Raw genomic sequence first — 18,258 nt, 5'->3', positions numbered from 1 at the left:
TTGTTAAAAGTCCTGGTTATCCACAATATAACCAAGCTGAGCTGGAGCACTTGGAGGCACCGGCAGGTCACAGGACACAAACAAGTGAGAAACACAATGCTGAAAAATGGTTCAGTGAGATGGGCAACAGCTATTGCAGGAAGTTGCCAGATAAAAGAAACATCTCACTGGAGAAGACCCCTGTGAAACGACCTACAAGAAGAAAGGTCAAAGAACTAGAGAAATGGGAGCAAGTTTTAAAAGCTGAAATCAAGGCAAATGCAAAGGCAAAGGCAATGATCCTAGCAAAGCCTAAAGTCCTTTCAATGCCTGAGACCCTGTTAAAGCGTCAAACACAAGTTAAGGTAAAGGTGCCTAAACTGGCCCTACCCATACCTGTAAAGCTACCATTTTAAAAAGCTAAAGAAAAATAAAAAAAAAAAACAGATTTTTTAAAAAAGAAAACCTATTGGTTAACTCTAAAATAAAGATTGATTGATAGACAAGATAGATTAGATAATGTAGAATATTGAAAAGAATAGATGGGATGGGATAGGATAGATACGAGGGAAGTCTTGGTTTCCAAGTGTCCACTAGACCCTGCCACCCTGAATTCCTGGGGGGGCAGGAATTCAGGGGGCAGGGCCCAGTGGACACTTGGAGACCAAGACTTCCCTCATATCTATCCTACCCTATCCCATCTATTCTTTTCAATATTCTATATTATCTAATCCATCTTATCTATCAATCAATCTCTAAGATAGATTAGATAATATAGAATATATGGGATGGGATAGATTTGAGGGAAGTCTTTGTCTCCAAGTATCCACTGGGCCCCGCCACCCTGAATACCTGGGGGGGCAGGAATTCAGGGGGCAGGGTCCAGTGGACACTTGGAGACCAAGACTTCCCTCATATCGGGGACCAAGGGAATACACTTGAGACCCAAGGGAGGACTATCAAGATATGGGGCCAGAGAAACCACCCAGGAATGTGGGTTAGGAGAGAGGAAGAAGACAAGAGGCAAATGAAGAGGGAAAAAGAAGAGAGTATTAGGAAACAGAATTTTTAATTCGAGTACAGTCACACAGAAGAACCAACGTCATTGCATCAATTCCGGTTTCTGGTCCGTGGAACGCACAGCATCCCGGGCATATTGGTTATATGCCACTCCTATATCTATGCAAGTGTGTTTTTGGCTATTTTTTTCTAAATAAAAAATATATATACGGATTCACGCAATGAGGAAAGTACTACAAGTGGTGGTCCTACCCTAGATAAATTCTTGCGTATCCTCTCATGTGTACCAATCTGGAGGATTTTAGGAAAAGGAGTTATTGCCTAATAACAAGGGTTTTCTTTATAATAAAGACCAAAAATCTGTGATTTTTTTTTTTTTGTTGCTTTCTTGGGTGGGTGTATGGAGCCATATTTCATGTGAACCACCTTGGAGGACGATTATGAAAAAATAGAAGAGAGACTAAAGATGTGGTAGTGTCATAGGCTGCTGGTTGAAAGTGTAGAAGACCTCACCAGATCCAGCTGTCAAGAAAGGCGTAGACTGAAGACCCAAACAGGACCTAATTACAGGAGTAATTAGTGTGGATTGCAGATCCATAGAATAATCCGATCGCCTTAAGGGGTCAGGAAGGAATTTTTTCCCTATTGGGGCTCATGCTTCAGAAGGGTTTTTCGCCTTCCTCTGGATAACATTGTGAATTGTAAATCCAGGGAGTAATCCGATCGCCTTAAGGGGTCAGGAAGGGATTTTTTTCCCTATCAGGGCCCATGCTTCAAAATGTATTTTTGCCTATGTGTTATTGACATGTTAACATATAAAACCAATAAAATGGTTCCAGTACAAGTCTGGGCTTTAAAAAAAAAAAAAACTATTGTTGTGTATTTTATTTTTACGGCTGTAAAATATTTTTCTTGGCTCTTTATTATATATTTTCTTTATGGGAGGAAAATATTAGATTTGATTCGCATTTTACGCTAACAATTTGGAATTAAAAAAAAAAAAAGTGTCACTGCTCTGATGGGAGGCGAATAAGCTGCATTTTGTTTTGTATTTGGTTCTGTTATGGATTTGTGGTTAAGGCCACTTCTTGTTCTTTATATAGGAATATGATGGCCGAGAGGGAGCGCTGCCATCCTGGGCGGATGTCATATAATGTCCTCCCGGCATCAAACCGCGCTGCAGTGCGGTCACACGCTTTGTTCACCGGACACAGTGGATGAAAAATCAGTGTACCCAGGTGCTGACTGTACCATGTGATCACTGTGACCAATCACAGCAGATCACATGGCAATTATACAATGAATGGCTTCAATTCATCGTATACTATTATGTCCATCTTTGTGATTGGTCAATGCACGAATGGATTGCTTGTAAGCGTTATCATGGTTATAAGTAATCACAATGGGCAAAAAAAAAAAAAATCTTGATCACCTCCCCCAGAGTAGTACTCTGTACTGCTCTGGTCACAGTATTAAAAAAAAACGTGTAATAAAAAAAATAAATAAATAAATGAATAAATATAAAAAAGTGTAATAAAAAATAATAAATAAATGAATAAATTAAAAAAAAAAAAAAAAAAAAGGTAACAAAATTGAAAATTAATATTTTTTTTTTTTTACATACTGTCACCAGTCAGTGTCCCTGACCACCGCCACCCCAATTATATGCTTGCAGTGGTGAAAGCATGTAAAAAAATTGTGAACATTTAAAAAAAAAAAAAATTACAAATTTTAAAAAACTCGCCATTACAAAGAAATGAAGGGTCTATAATTTTTATCATAGGTGTATTTTAAATGATAGAGACAGAATATCAACCAAAAATCCACAAAAAACAAATGATACAAAGGTTATAAATTGAGTAGCAGTTCAGTGAGTAGAATAAGTGTTTGATCCCCTACCAACCAACAATAATTCTGTCTCCCACAGACTGGCTATAGCATGTGCTACACAGATTAGTCCTGTCACTTTAACCTCTTGCTTACTGGGCATCTAAACCCCCCTCCTGCCCAGACCAATTTTCAGCTTTCAGCGCTGTCACACTTTGAATGACAATCTGACGGACATTAGATTTGGAACATGTTTCAAATCTTTCTGACGGACTCGAGTCCGGTCGAAAAGTCTGCTCGTCTGTATGCTAGTCCGACGGACAAAAACCGACGCTAGGGCAGCTATTGGCTATTGGCTATGAACTGCCTTATTTTAGTCTGGTCGTATGTCATCACGTACGAATCACGTATGAATCCGTCGGACTTTGGTGTGATCGTGTGTAGGCAAGTCCGTTCATTGGGAAAGTCTGTCGAAAGTCCGCCGGATAGACCATCGGACCAGTCCGGTCAAAAAGTCTGGCCATGTGTACTAGATTGGAAAAAGGCGGCCATAATACAGCTATATAAAGGGGATGTTCTACTTTCTTTTAATGTAACTTCCTCTGACACTGCCGTTGCTATGGAAACCTGACCTGAAACCTATCTATTACACTGCTTGTGCTGCACTGAGCATGTGCGAGATCTGCAAGGATGAGATCCAGGAAGAAATACAGTCTGGCTTCAGATGCTCAGACTGAAGATGGCCACGGCCTGCTGTAAGTTTATAAAATAACAAACTATTGCTATAACAAAACAAACCTTAGTTTACAGACTAACTTTACTAGAATACATTAAGCTTGTGTATTATAGGGGTATTTTTATTTAAAAAGTATAATTTCGGCTGGAACACCACTTTAAGGACCAGCCTCGTTTTGGATTTTAGGTGTTTACATGTTTAAAACAGTTTTCTTTGCTAGAAAATTACTTAGAACAAAAACAATATATAATGTTCGGGGGTTCCAACACCCTAGAGAATGAAATGGCGGTCAATGCAATACTTTTTTTCGCACCGTATATGCGCAGTTGTCTTATAAGCGCACTTTTTTGGAAAAAAAAAAAAGATAACAGTAAAGTTAGCCCAATTTTTTTTATATTGTGAAATATAATGTTAAGCCAAATAAATTGATACCCAACATGTCACGCTTCAAAATTGCGCCCGCTCGTGGAATGAGGACAAACTTTTACCCTTAAAAATCTCCATAGGCGACGTTTAAAAAATTCTACAGGTTGCATGTTTTGAGTTACAGAGGAGGTCTTGGGGGGGGATTGCGATACCAAAGTGTAAGATTATATTTTATCGCATCACAATTACAACATTGGCATGGTTGGGAGGTAGCGAATATGGAAGACCTTACACAGAAGATAATAGCATACCAATATAAAAAATATCCTCTGGTCCAATTAATAGTAGCTCACCATTTTTATAATAAAAGGGGGTTTCCTACTTTTTACTTGGTCCACAGGATTTGGGAAGCAGTGTGAAATATCACTCAGCATAGAGAGTATATGAAACATATGCCCATACGGATAACGTCTTTATGAACTGGGTGGACTCTTGGAATACTTATGCCGCGTACACACGAGCGGACTTTGCGACTGGACTGGTCCGACGGACCAAGTCTGGCAGACAATTCGACCATGTGTGGGCTTCATCGGACCTGCAGCTGACTTTTTTGGTTGAAAATCTGACGGACTTTAGATTTGGAACATGTTTCAAATGTTTCCGACGGACTTGAGTCCGGTCGAAAAGTCCGCTCGTCTGTATGCTAGTCCGACGGACAAAAACCGACGCTAGGGCAGCTATTGGCTACTGGCTATCAACTTCCTTATTTTAGTCCGGTCGTACGTCATCACGTACGAATCCGTCGGACTTTGGTGTGATCGTGTAGGCAAGTCCGTTTGTTGGGAAAGTCCATTGGAAGTCCGTCAAAAGTCCGTCGGATAGATCGTCGGACCAGTCCGGTCGAAAAGTCTGCCAGTGTGTACGCTGCATTAGATTGGAAAAAGGCGGCCATAATACTCTTGTACCAGCTATATGAAGGGGATGTTCTACTTTCTTTTAATGTATTAAAGTGTATAAATATTTATTTGTAAAAAAAAATTTGAAAACCATTTATCATTTTCCTTCCACTTCACAATTATGTGCCACTTTGTGTCGGTCTATCACATCAAATCCAAATAAAATCCATTTATGTTTTCGGTTGTAACATGACAAAATGTAGAAAATTTCAAGAGGTATGAATACTTTTTCAAGCCACTGTATATTGGATATGCAGGATGCAGACTACGTGTGAACTGATGATCACTGAGATGACATGAATTGATTAAATTACATAAATGTTAGTAAGTAAGCCTACTTGTTAATAATTCCAGCAGGTCCCTCTTCTGCTCCTCCATTTAACACTTCCCCATTCTTGCCTGCCATGTTTAGATGTTCTGGCAATACTGAGCCTCCTGTGAGAGGAATAGAGAAAAGAAACAGAGAGCTGAACTCCAGGCAAACAGCTAAATAAGCAAATAAAATACATACATGTGAGCTGTTTTACCTGCCAGAGGATTTGCATTTCTGTCTAGTCAGTCCTGAAAATTACACAGCTCTGCCACACAACACCAATACAACTGACACACTTTCTCAGTTACAGTCTATGTCAGGGGTAGGCAACCTTTTGAGCACAGTGTGCCGAAAAATGTTTTCAAAGAAATTGAGCGTGCCGATTCTATAACAAAAAAATGTCAACTTCACACTCTCAATCACGAAAAGGATTTTTTATAAATGCTGTAAACTGCTTGAGTAGTGAGAAATTAACATCCTGAACTCTCACGCCTCAGATCAGCCCCAATTCCTGCAACTCCACACCTCAGATCACTGTCCCCCCTGCCCATCTGTCCCACCACTGTGCCCCCCCCTGCCCATCTGTCCCACCACTGTGCCCCCCCCTGCCCATCTGTCCCACCACTGTGCCCCCCCCTGCCCATCTGTCCCACCACTGTGCCCCCCCTGCCCATCTGTCCCACCACTGTACCTCCCTGCACATCTGCTCCACCGCCGGACCATCTTCTCATCTGTCCTAACACTGAACTTATCTGCTCATCTGCCCCACCACTGTAACCCCCTTTCTCATCTGCCCCACCACTGTACCCCCTGCCCATCTGTCCCACCACTGTGCCCCCCCTGCCCATCTGTCCCACCACTGTGCCCCCCCTGCCCATCTGTCCCACCACTGTACCTCCCTGCACATCTGCTCCACCGCCGTACCCCCATGCTCTTCTCTCTTACCGCTGGACCATCTTCTCATCTGTCCTAACACTGAACTTATCTGCTCATCTGCCTCACCACTGTAACCCCCTTTCTCATCTGCCCCACCACTGTACCTCCTGCACATCTGTCCCACCTCTGTTCCCCCTGCTCATGTGTTCCACCAATGTACCTCCTTTCTTGTCTGCACATCTGCTCCACCTCTGCACCCTCCTGCTCCTCTGCCTCACCGCTGTAACTGCTCTTCTGTCCCACCGCAGAACCCCCTTCTCTTCTGCCCCAACACTAAATCCTCCTGCTCATCTGCCCCATCACTGTACTCCCCCTGCTTTTCTGTCCCACCACTGAACCCCCTTCACATCCTTTCCACCACTGTACCTCCTGCACATCTGACCCACCACTGTACCCCTCAACTTCACACTCTCAATCACGAAAAGGATTTTTTTATAAAGTAAATGCTGTAAACTACTTGAGTAGTAGTGAGAATTTAACATCCTGCACTCTCACGCCTCAGATCAGCCCCAATTCCTGTAACTCCACACCTCAGATCACTGTCCCCCCTGCTCACATCTGCCCCACCACTGTAACCACCCTGCTTTTCTGTCCCACTGCTGAACCCCCTTCACATCCCTGCCACCACTGTACCCCTTGCTCTTCTGTCCCACCATTGTAACCCCCCCCTGCTCATCCGCCCCACCACTGTACCTCCCTGCACATCTGCTCCACCACCGTATCCCCATGCTCTTCTGTCTCACTACTTAATGACCTTCTCATCTGTCCTAACACTGAACCCATCTGTTCATCTGACCCACCAGTGTAACCTGCTTTCTCATCTGTCTCGCCTCTGTACCCCCCTGCTCTCTCTCCTGCCCCACCACTGAACCCCTCCTGCTCATCTGCTCCACCGCTGTACCCTCTTCTCATCTATGAAATGTGCGATATGCAGAGTGGTGAAAAGAAGCAGAGATGAGACACATGGCACACTCATCCTGCTGATCCAACTCCCGCATCCAGCTCATGTGCTTGTATGTGATGTATGGGATGTGTGTGATGTATGGGATGTATGTGATGTCACATACAAGCATATGGAATAGATGCACAATGATGAGCTCAGGTCAGGGGCATTTTCTGAAAGCAGTGGGGCTGTGTGCAGGATCATAAGTTGGGCCCCTGCAGCTGAGAAAAAGTGTGGCGCTCTGCACCACAGGAAAAGTTCGGTGTGATTTTCATTGCGCTGAATACTGGCTGTGGCTTAAAGGGACACAGAGTGCCGGGGTTCAGTAGTAAGTGACGTAAAGGTTCAGGAATAATTTCAACAAAGTTCACAGAAGCTCAACAGTAATTCCACAAACTGTCACCTGATTGGGGTTTTCTCAATCAGTGAAATCCCTTCTTTCTGAGATTGGTAGTGGCAGCCAAGCGAGTCATCTTCCTCCAGATAGTGGGCGGGGCTAGCAGGACTGTGATTGGCTTTAGCAGTGGCCAATGACAGTCCTCCTCCTTCTGTAAACAGGGACCCCCCTCCCCCCCCCCAGCAGAACTGCACCCAATCTCTTCCCCATCACAAAAGCTGACGATCGCAGCTACAGCAAAGTTAGTGAAGCAAACAATGTTTCCCATCTTTTACAATGTGTGGGGGCACAGACACCCCCCCCCCCCCAGTGTGGTGTGGGGAATTCTGAAATTGGAATGCATTACCGTCTCACTGACACTTCCCTGCACTGCTCTGCTAATGGGGAGGAGTCAAGTGCCGGCAAAAGAGGCTTTGTGTGCTGCTTGCGACACCAGTGTTGGGGGCGGGGGGGGGGGTTGCCTATCCCTGGTCTATAGAAAGAATACGGGGATTGTCCTCCCTCCGCATTCAGCATGCTGACTGAATAATAAAGGAGTGGCAGCAGACTGATGAAGTCATCTTTCTGCTTGCTTCTCCTATAAGAATGCCCTTGCCAGCATGCATGCAACACAGGTGTCTGGCACCCAGTTTTGTCCTCTCCCACTATGTATAATGACTGCAGGTGGCCGATACCGGGTCAAATCCAGGTGCTTATACTGGTTTGATTTATTGATGGATACATGAATACAAATCTACATTTGTTTTTTTAGGGGTGCACCGAATGGAAATTTTGGTGCCGATACCGAAAATGAAAGATGCACTAGGCCGAAAACCGAAACCAATACCGAAAATGACAGTTTTTAAAAAAATATTTATATTATTTTTATATATAAAATTGTATTATTATATTCAACTTTTTGATGGTCAGAGACTGCAGACATGATACAGAGGATGGTCAGAGACTGCAGACATGATACAGGATTTTTTATTTTTTTGTTGTCAGCCATCAGAAGTAAGCAGAGAACTTTCTGCATTTGTTACATAGAATCGGGAAATACTGTTTTAAAGAGGAACTGCAGTCTGCTCACATAAATTGTAATAAAAACATGTTTGCCATTCTGAAGCTTCCCTCCAACCACTTTGCATATTATTTTATATATACTGTGACTCTGTACTTGCCAAATATGCTGCAGAATCTCCCTTCACTGAGTCTGGCTGCATCCATTGTAACTGTGGGCAGCTGAAGCTGCTGCCTGTTTACTTCCTGGATTTACACAGTGGCACACCTCCAGCTCTGCAGCTCTCATTGGCCCTCTTATGACTCACCCCCGAGAGAGAGAGAGAGAGAGAGAGAGAGAGAGAGAGAGAGAGAGAGAGAGAGAGAGAGAGAGAGAGAGAGAGAGAGAGAGAACACGAAACAGGAAGTGGGCTGTATAAGGTATTTACTGGCAGAAAAAAAAAAAAGTTTTACTATCCAAAGTTAAAACAACAAGAGCTGGAAAATTGAAAAAATGACTGAAGGTCCGCTTTAAGATCGGGAGGGGAGTAGAATCGCGAATGTAATTCTTTAACGATTAATCGTGCAGCTCTAGTGTACAGTATTATCACTGTATTAGTATAACTAGCGACGTCCGTGTCAGTTAGTGACCCTCCCAGCCAGTGTCAGTTAGCACCAGACTGCCCACCACAATAACAAAGTCACTCTATAAGTTGTTGATCACCACCATTACTAGTATAGTGTCTGTACGGATTAGTATCTTGATCACGATCAGAACTATACTAGTGTCCCCAATAGTATAGTGGCCCCAATAGTATAGTGTCTCCAAAAACGCAGTGTTAGCAGGACCAGCCCCTGATCACTGCCAGCACTTGTAACATGTAGCAGAATACGGTACATTTTGGCCTAAATGTATGAAGAAACTTGATTTTATTGGATGTTTTATAACAGAAAGTAGAAAATATTGGGTTTTTAAAAAATAAAAATTCAGCCTTTTTTCATTTATATAATAAATATAAAAAAACCCAGCTTATAGGCAGCTGAGAATAGAAGGAATAAAAAAAAAAAAATTGATAATGTTTTTCTACACCTGTACACAAATGTTTTGCCCTTCATTTCTATTTTAAACAGAAATATGTTGTTTTACAAGGTGATGGTTCACATAGACTACTCAGATATTCCACATACTGTAATAATTGGCAATTGACGTTGATATATTTCCCCAAGCTGTAGAAATTCCAAGTGACTTCCACACAGTTTTAGATATTAAACTCTAAACGACTTCCTGCATATAAATCCAGGTAGAGATCCGCAATGCCTTCTCAGTGAGGTCACACCCCTAAGTTCCAGGATCCTGGTGCTGGTCTGGCATCCTGTATACACCGGACAGGACAAGGTGTCAGATCTCTGTGTACAGGATTAACCCTTCTAATACCACAGCTTGTCAGGACTGACATTACATGAAGAAATGAATAAGGAGCCGAGACTCGTAGCCCACGAATGAGTCCCTGGTTTACGTGGCTCCAGTTGTCAGCCCACCACTGCACAGACACTCGTCCCAATCAGACCGCCCTGTAGGTGAGTGGCACGGAACGCACGCCGTCTGCGATCGGAGGCCACTAACTCACCTACACACTGCCAAATAGGGATGAGCGGCTGTGTCCACAATACAGGCTGCCTACACACGGCACCTGGGGACTGAAGCCACATAAACAAGGCACTCCTTCACAGGCTACAGATGTCAGAACCCGTCTGAGGCTGGCTTCACACCTATGTGAATTGGATGAGGCTTTCTCCACATCCAATTTGCATAGCCGCTCTCTATGGAGGCGGTTCACATATCTACGGGGGGGGGCTGTGTTTGCGCACTGCACAGAAACGCTGAGGGTCTTTAACTCCATTTTAGGGCGAATTCAGGCAAAAATTCTTCCCTGAACCGGAGATGCACGGCGTTCCTGTGCGATCCACGACCAGTCCCAGTGTGAACCGATCCTTAATAAGATAGGTGAGGACAATGGGTTTGATTTACTAAAACTGGAGAGTGCAAAAATCCAGTGCAGCTGTGCATGGTAGCCAATCAGCTTTCAGACTTTCTTTGTCAAAGCTTAACCGCTTGCTGACCAGCGCACGACGATATATATGTCGGCACAACGGCATGGCTGCGCAAACGGGCGTACAGGTACATCCCCTTTAAGAAGCGGCATTGGGGACTGACCGTGACCATTGCTCCCTGACCATGCCCGCGGGCTTAATGTCCCGTGATCGTGTCACGGAGCTGCAGAACGGGGAGATGTCTATGTAAACAAGGCATTTCCCTGTTCTGCCTAGTGACAAGACAGATTTACTGCTCCATGTCATCGGGAACAGTGATCTCTGTCATGTCAGAGGTAGCCCCCCCCCTACACTTAGAATCACTCCCTAGGACACACTTAACCCCTTGATCACCCCCTAGTGTTTAACCCCTTCTCTGCCATGTCATTTATACAGTAATCAATGCATTTTTATAGCACTGATCGCTGTATAAATGACAATGGTCCCAAAATAATGTCAAAAGTGTCCACCATAATTTCGCAGTCACGATAAAAATCGCAGATCGCCGCCACTACTAATAAAAAAAAAAAAAATTGCCATAAATACATCCCATATTTTGTAGACGCTATAACTTTTGCGCAAACCAATCAATATACGCTTATTGCGTTTTTTTGGGGGTTTTTTTTACCAAAAATATGTAGAGAATACTCATTGGGCTAAACAGAGGACGGCACCATGGTGTGTAGTGGGGGGAAGCGGTGGAAGGTACCATGGAGTGTAGCGTAGCGGGGGGGTGGTCGGAGGAAGGTACCATGGCGTGTAGCGCGGAGTGGGTCGGAGGAAGGTACCATGGCGTGTAGCGGGGGGGGGGGGGTCGGAGGAGAAGGTACCATGGTGTGTAGCGGGGGGTGATCCGAGGAAGGTACCATGGCATGTAGCTTGAGGGGGGGGTCCGAGGAAGGTACCATGGCATGTAGCTGGAGGGGGGGGGGGTCGGAGGAAGGTACCATGGCATGTAGCAGGGGGGTCAGAGGAAGATACCATGGCGTGTAGCGGGGGGGGGGGTCCGAGGAAGGTACCATGGCATGTAGCTGGAGGGGGGGGGTCCGGGGAAGGTACCATGGCATGTAGCGGGGGGGGTCCGAGGAAGGTACCATGGCATGTAGCGGGGGGGGGGGGGGTCCGAGGAAGGTACCATGGCATGTAGCGGGGGGGGGGGGGGTCCGAGGAAGGTACCATGGCATGTAGCGGGGGGGGTCAGAGGAAGGTACCATGGCATGTAGGGGGGGGGGGGGTCAGAGGAAGGTACCATGGCATGTAGGGGGGGGGGGGTCAGAGGAAGGTACCTGGCATGTAGGGGGGGGGGTCAGAGGAAGGTACCATGGCATGTAGCTGGAGGGGGGGGGTCCGAGGAAGGTACCATGGCATGTAGGGGGGGGGGTCAGAGGAAAGTACCATAGCGTACCAAGAAGTGTCACAGGCTGAAGAGAATGATGAGGGAATTGGAGGACACTACAGAGGGGAGTATAACAGGTGTCGACGATCTACGTACGTTATGTTAAGGCAGACCATTCATTTAAAATAGGCCACCATAGAAATGATTATAAAATGTCTCCTACTGGGGAACAAACAACAGACATGACAGGACTTCACATAGAATGTTCTATAGATAACACTGGGGTCTGCTCAGCCTTCCCCAACATACACGGCACAGAACTGCACCCCAAATCCCCCCCACCATCCTACCTTTACTTTCTTCTCCCACCGGAAGTGATTTGGCAAAAGCAGGAAGGAGACCATACAGGAAAACATTCTACTCTCCGGATACCATAGCAACCGGAGCCACGGCAGCAACGTGGTGACATCAGACAGCGGAGGGGAGGAGCTTTCGGGATGAGGGGGCGGGGTTGTGCTATGCGAGACATGGGATGGGAGGGATTCCGGCTGGTGTCGGTTCCTCATTGGGGAGGGGGGGGGGGTTGAGTCAGCTGAGGGGGAGGAGATTTACGCTCAGCCCCCAGGATCAGGGGCGCGGTTACGCCAAGCAACATTTGGGGTGGGCGGGGTTCCGGCTAGTCTCGGTCCCCCATTGGAGGAGAGGGATTGAGGCTGGTGTTGGTTCTCCTGGGAGGGAGTTAGGGTTCGGTATTGAGCTGTACTCGGAGGTGTACGTCTGCTGATTGGCTCGGTGGTGTAGTTCTGCATTATGGCCACCAGTGGCAGCACTGAGCATTAACAGAGAATAGCACGGGGGTGTAGTTCCTCTATTTGTCCACAAGTGGATGTTGGTGCTCCGTATGGCTGTCAGCGGCAGAACTGAGCGTGAAGAGAGAAAGGCTCGGGGGTGTAGTTCCGTATTATGGCCACCAGTCTCAGCACTGAGTATGACAAAAAAAAGGCTCAGCGGTGTAGTTGCACATTATGGCCACCAGTGTCAGCAGTGAGCATGGACAGAAAATGGTTTGGTGGTGTAGTTTCTCTGTATGGCCACCAGTGGCAGCACTGAGCAAGAGCATGGAATGGCTCGGCGGTGTAGTTCCATATTATGGCCACCAGTGGCAGCACTGAGCATGAACAGAATAGCTCGGAGATGTAGTTTCGTTTTAGGGCCATCAGCGGCAGCAGCGAGCATGAACAGAGAATGGCTCGGTAGTGTAGTTCCGCATTATGTCCACCAGTGGCAGCACTGAGTATTAAAATTAACATAATGACTCGGTGATGTAGTTCCGTTTTTTGGCCACCAGTGGCAGCACTGAGCATTGATAGAAAGGCTCGGTGGTGTAGTTCCGTATTATGGCCACTAGTGGCAGCACTGAGCACTGATAGAAAGGCTCGGTGGTGTAGTTCCGTATTATGGCCACTAGTGGCAGCACTGAGCTTTGATAGAAAGGCTCGGTGGTGTAGTTCCGTATTATGGCCATCAGTGGCAGCAGCGAGCATGAACAGAGAACGGCTCGGTATTGTAGTTCCGCATTTGTCCACCAGTTGCAGCACTGAGTATTAAAATGAACAGAATGACTCGGTGGTTGTAGTTCCGTTTTTTGGCCACCAATGTCAGCACTGAGCATGAAGAGAGACTGAGACTGAGCAAGTTTTTCATCATCTTTTGTAAACAGTAACTTTTTTATGCAATAACGTTTATTGTGTTATAAAAGACTTCTGTATTAGTTACAGACATGTATTGATTTTTAGATTGACTTAATTAGCTTGGATTTTCTAATTAGGAAGTCGATTTAGGGGGAATGTTATTTAAAGGCGTAGTCCACCTTTTGTACAAACATAAATAAATGCACCCAAACTGATATAAAAAAATAAATAAAAAAACTACACATGCATTTAATAATTTTGCATTGAAGCCTGCAAAGCATTATCTGGTGGATGGCGGGTGCAATGCTCAGGCTCCTGCAGACTATTCCTCCAGCAGTAGGATCATACAGAGGTACTTATTACCTTCACCTATGAGGCTGGAGGGAATAGCAACAGACTACGAGTTTGGTGATGTCACCGCCCTTGTGCTGCAATGAAAAATACAATCCCTCTGCTGAGGTGGAAGATGGGACTTGTAGTCTCTCTGTGAATGGATAATGTGAGTGTAGTGGGCGGAGCCAGGAGAAATGTAAAAAAAATTAATAGATATGACCGGTGCTGCAGGGAGAAGCACCCTCAGATTAAGTAAGGGGAGGAGTGATTTGGGGGTGGGGTGCTGTGCACCGTAAACCATTTTTCAGGTTACACCTTAAATATGAATGTAACATACAACATGGTCAGAAAGGTGTACTGTGCCTTTAAGACTGAATTCCAGGCAAACCGCAGAACAAACAATTTCCCAATTTCCCTTTGGGATAAATAAAGTATTCTGTAAACAGATATCACTGTATTACCTGTTGGAGGGTTTGTGATTGCAAGTTCAGTTCAATTTGATGGTGACCGTTTATGGACTGCAGTCTTCAAGTCATTCCACAGATTTTCAATGGGGTTTAGGTCTGGGCTTTGACTAGGCCATGCAAGGAAATTCAACTTTTTCTCATTCAAAAACTGTGTGGTCATTTTTGCTGTGTGCTTTGGGTCATTGTCATGCTGGAAGATAAACCTTCTTCCCATTGACAACTTTCTGGCAGAGAGCAGCAGATTTTCCTCCAGAATTTGACAGTATTTTGCCCCACCAATTTTTCCTTCTATCCTGACAAGTCCTCCGCTCCCTCTGCAGAGAAACATCCCCATAACAAGATATTACCACCTCCATGCTTTACTGTAGGGAAGGTGTTATTTGGATGGTGAGCTGTATTGGATTTCTTTCGGCCAGAGATATTGTTTAGTGTTAAAGCCAAACATTTCAATTTTAGTCTCTTCTGACCATAACAAATTTTTCCAGGTGGCCTCAGAATCTTCAAGTTTTGGCAAAGCTCAGTGGTGACTTCATGTGGCTTTTTTCTTGCAACCCTCCCATACAAGCCCTATTTGTGGAGAATTTGTGATATTGTTGTCACCTGCACACAATGACCACTCTGCCATAAAGTCCTGCAACTGCTTCAGAGTTGTTGCCTCTTAGTAGCCTCTGACCAGTTTCCTCCTAGATCTTTCATCCAGTTTGGAGCGACATCCTGATCCGGGGGGGTCTGTGTTGTACCAAATACCTTCCACTTCTTAATAATAGACTTCACTGTGCTTCTAGGCATTGATAAAGCCTTTGACATTTTTTTTTGTGTCCATCTCCTGACTTGTGCCTGTCCACAGCTTTATCCTGGAGATCCCGGTGACAGTGCCTTGTCACCCATAGTTGATTGTTTGCTTCAATTACCAGGGAATGAAATGCTTCAGGAAAGCTCTTTTCATGCTGAGCCAATCAAAATGACCACAGCTGATCACAGTTGAAAGTCAACTGGCTTTGTGTGCCTTTGAGAAGGAGATTAGCTACACCTGATTGAGTTTTCAAGTCCTTTTTAGGAGGGGGGATCCTTTTTCCAACTCAGTGATTCAGTTTTTTATTTTTTCTGACTTGTTGGACTTTTATCTTTCACTTGGATGTTTTAAGTTGCACTGAGTAAATACAGCTGGATAAAACAGAAACTGTGTCTGTCTTCATTTCAGGCTGCAGAGCAACAAAATGTGATTATTTTAAAGGGGGGTGATTCTTTTCTATACCCACTGTACAACATAAGATGGTCAGAGACTGAAGACATACAACAGGGGATGGTCAGGGACTGCAGACATACTACATACCCCATATCTGCTGCTTACACATTACTTTACAGCAGAGCTCAGACTTGGAGAGGCAGAAGCAGCACAGTGCAGCAATGCTGCAGTGCTTGTATGTTAACCGCTTAAGGACTGCAGCAGGTTGGCTCTCCTGGGCAAATCGGCATAGGTGTACGTCAGCCGCTTTAGGAGCGGTGGTGGCGCGCGCATCCCGACACCGATGCGTGTGGTCCGCGGCCCCAATGTCCGCCGGCCACCCGCGATCACTCCAGAACTGGGATCTGTCAATGTAAACAGACAGATCCCCGTTCTGACAGGGGAGGAGAGACAGATCTTCTGTTCCTAGTGATTAGGAACAGTGATCGGTCACCTCCTCCAGTCAGTCCCCTCCCCCACAGTTAGAAACACCTCCCTAGGAAACACATTTAACCCCTTGATCGCCGCCTAGTGGTTAACCCCTTCCCTGCCAGTGACATTTACACAGTAATCAGTGCATTTTTATAGCACTGATCTCTGTATAAATGTGAATGGTCCCAAAAATTTGTCAAAAGTGTCCGATCTGTTCGCCGGAATGTCACAGTCCCGCTAAAAATCACAGATAGCCACCTTTACTAGTAAAAAAAATAATAAAAATGGCATATATCTATCCCCTATTTTGTAGACACTATAACTTTTGCGCAAACCAATCAATATACGTTTCTTGCGATTTATGTTTTGTAGAAGAATACATATTGGCCTAAACTGATGAAGACTTTTTTTTTTATGGATATTTATTATAGCAAAAAGTAAAAAATAATTTTTTTTTTTTTCAAAATTGTCCCAAATTTTTTGTTTATAGCGCAAAAAATAAAAACCGCAGAGGTGATCAAATACCACCAAAAGAAAGCTCTATTTGTGGGGAAAAAAAATAACATAAATTTTGTTTGGGTACAGCGTCGCACAACCATGCAATTCTCAGTTAAAGCGACGCAGTGCCGTATTGCAAAAACTGGCCTGATCATTAAGGGGGCAAATCCTTCCGATCCTCAAGTGATTAACAAGGAACACGTTGATAGGAGGAGAGAGCAGAGTGATGATCTTATCAGTCTGCTGCTCTTCCTTTCACTGTCCAGTCACAAGCTGGGGAAGAATCAAGACCTGTACATGTTCCCTGACTGCAGCAGAGAAAAATCTGGTCCCTGGTGCTTCCAGACAGGTCTGTGCTGTGTGACAGGGCTGTGTTAATCCCAGGACTGAATGGACATGCTGTTAATAAAAACCATTTGGCAGGTACAGCAGCTCTCATTTATGTATTTCAATCCATGTGTTTAGCGGTTTGCCGGACTTTAGCCATAAGGTTTGCTGAGTTAATTTCCAGACTTTAACACAGCTGCAGCGCCTGCTGGATTGCCATAGAAGTTCACAGGATGATTTCGCTTGTTGCCTGTAGCTTTTATTTACTAGACGGTATTTTCATTTTGGGGTTGGTTTGAACCTCAGGTGTTTGGACTCCTGTAGATGAACATTGATTTGCTGTTGGCATTCTCTTTTATTGGCTGCCAAGTGCATTTCACAGCCATATGAAGAGCCGAGCAGAATCACAAATCATCACTCACCTTCAGAAACGAGTTTGTGCCAGTTGTAATTCTTCAGAATAGCCACAGGAGGGAGCTCACCCCCTATGATCTAAATGAAAACCTGGGACATTTGGTGGATAGCGCCAAACCTTCTTGCAAAGTTACATTAATGCCGCGTACACACGGTCGGACTTTTCGTCTACAAAAGTCCGACGGACCAAAGCCGGCTGACAATCCGATCGTGTGTGGGCTTCCCCGGACTTTCAGCTGACTTTTCCAGCCGCAAATCTGACGGACTTTCGATTTGAAACATGCTTCAAATCTTTACGTCGTAACTACACCGGACCCAGAAATCCGCTCGTCTGTGTGCTAGTCCGACGGACAAAAACCCACGCTAGGGCAGCTATTGGCTACTGGCTATCAACTTCCTTATTTTAGTCCGGTGTACGTCATCACGTACGAATCCGTCGGACTTTTGTGTGATCGTACCCTGTTTCCCCGAAAATAAGACCTAGTGTGATTGTCGGTGATGGCTGCAATATAAGCCCTACCCCCCAAATAAGCCCTAGTTAAAGTCCTTGTAGGTCTTATTTTCAGGGTAGAGCTTATTTTCGGGGAAACAGGGTAGGGCTTATATTGCAGCCATCACCGACAATCAAGCTAGGTCTTATTTTCAGGGAAACAAGGGTATGTAGGCAAGTCCGTTCGTTAGAAAGTCTGCCGCAAGTCCGCCGAAAGTCTGTCGGACGGGCTGTCAGACTTTTGTAGCCGAAAAGTCCAACCGTGTGTACGCGGCATTAGACTTCTGCTGTGTTTTATTAGGGCGAATAGCATTATGCAAAATGCTGTTATCACAGCAACTAATTAGCAGTCAGCCGTCACCATTCTGACAGTCAATAGGTGAAAATAAGCTGGTTGTTGCACTTTTGCACTGGTTTATTGAATAAAGCAGATTATTTTAGTATTTTAAAAGGTAAATTCACCTGTTCATGAAAAGGTGAACTATCCTGACCACTAGAGCTGC

General features: G+C 44.9%; 1 protein-coding gene across 2 annotated transcripts in view; it reads right to left on the bottom strand.

Moving 5' to 3' along the window:
* Nucleotides 1-12,367, bottom strand: part of RABAC1 (Rab acceptor 1) — a 44,045-nt gene extending 31,678 nt beyond the window's left edge. The window contains exons 1-2 of one of the 2 annotated variants that reach the window (XM_073602008.1): nucleotides 12,229-12,367; nucleotides 5,223-5,319 (exon numbers count right to left, since the gene is read on the bottom strand). In XM_073602008.1, coding sequence (XP_073458109.1) covers nucleotides 5,223-5,290 — 68 coding nt within the window. In that variant the 5' untranslated portion in view covers nucleotides 5,291-5,319; nucleotides 12,229-12,367. The remainder of the gene's footprint in view (nucleotides 1-5,222; nucleotides 5,320-12,228) is intronic. The other variant, XM_073602009.1, reaches the window with a different exon arrangement.
* Between the last annotated feature and the right edge of the window lie 5,891 nt (nucleotides 12,368-18,258).

Source organism: Aquarana catesbeiana, linkage group LG10 (assembly GCF_042186555.1).
Source record: "Aquarana catesbeiana isolate 2022-GZ linkage group LG10, ASM4218655v1, whole genome shotgun sequence".
Lineage (NCBI taxonomy): Eukaryota > Metazoa > Chordata > Amphibia > Anura > Ranidae > Aquarana > Aquarana catesbeiana.
This window is presented reverse-complemented; position numbering and strand designations above follow the sequence as displayed.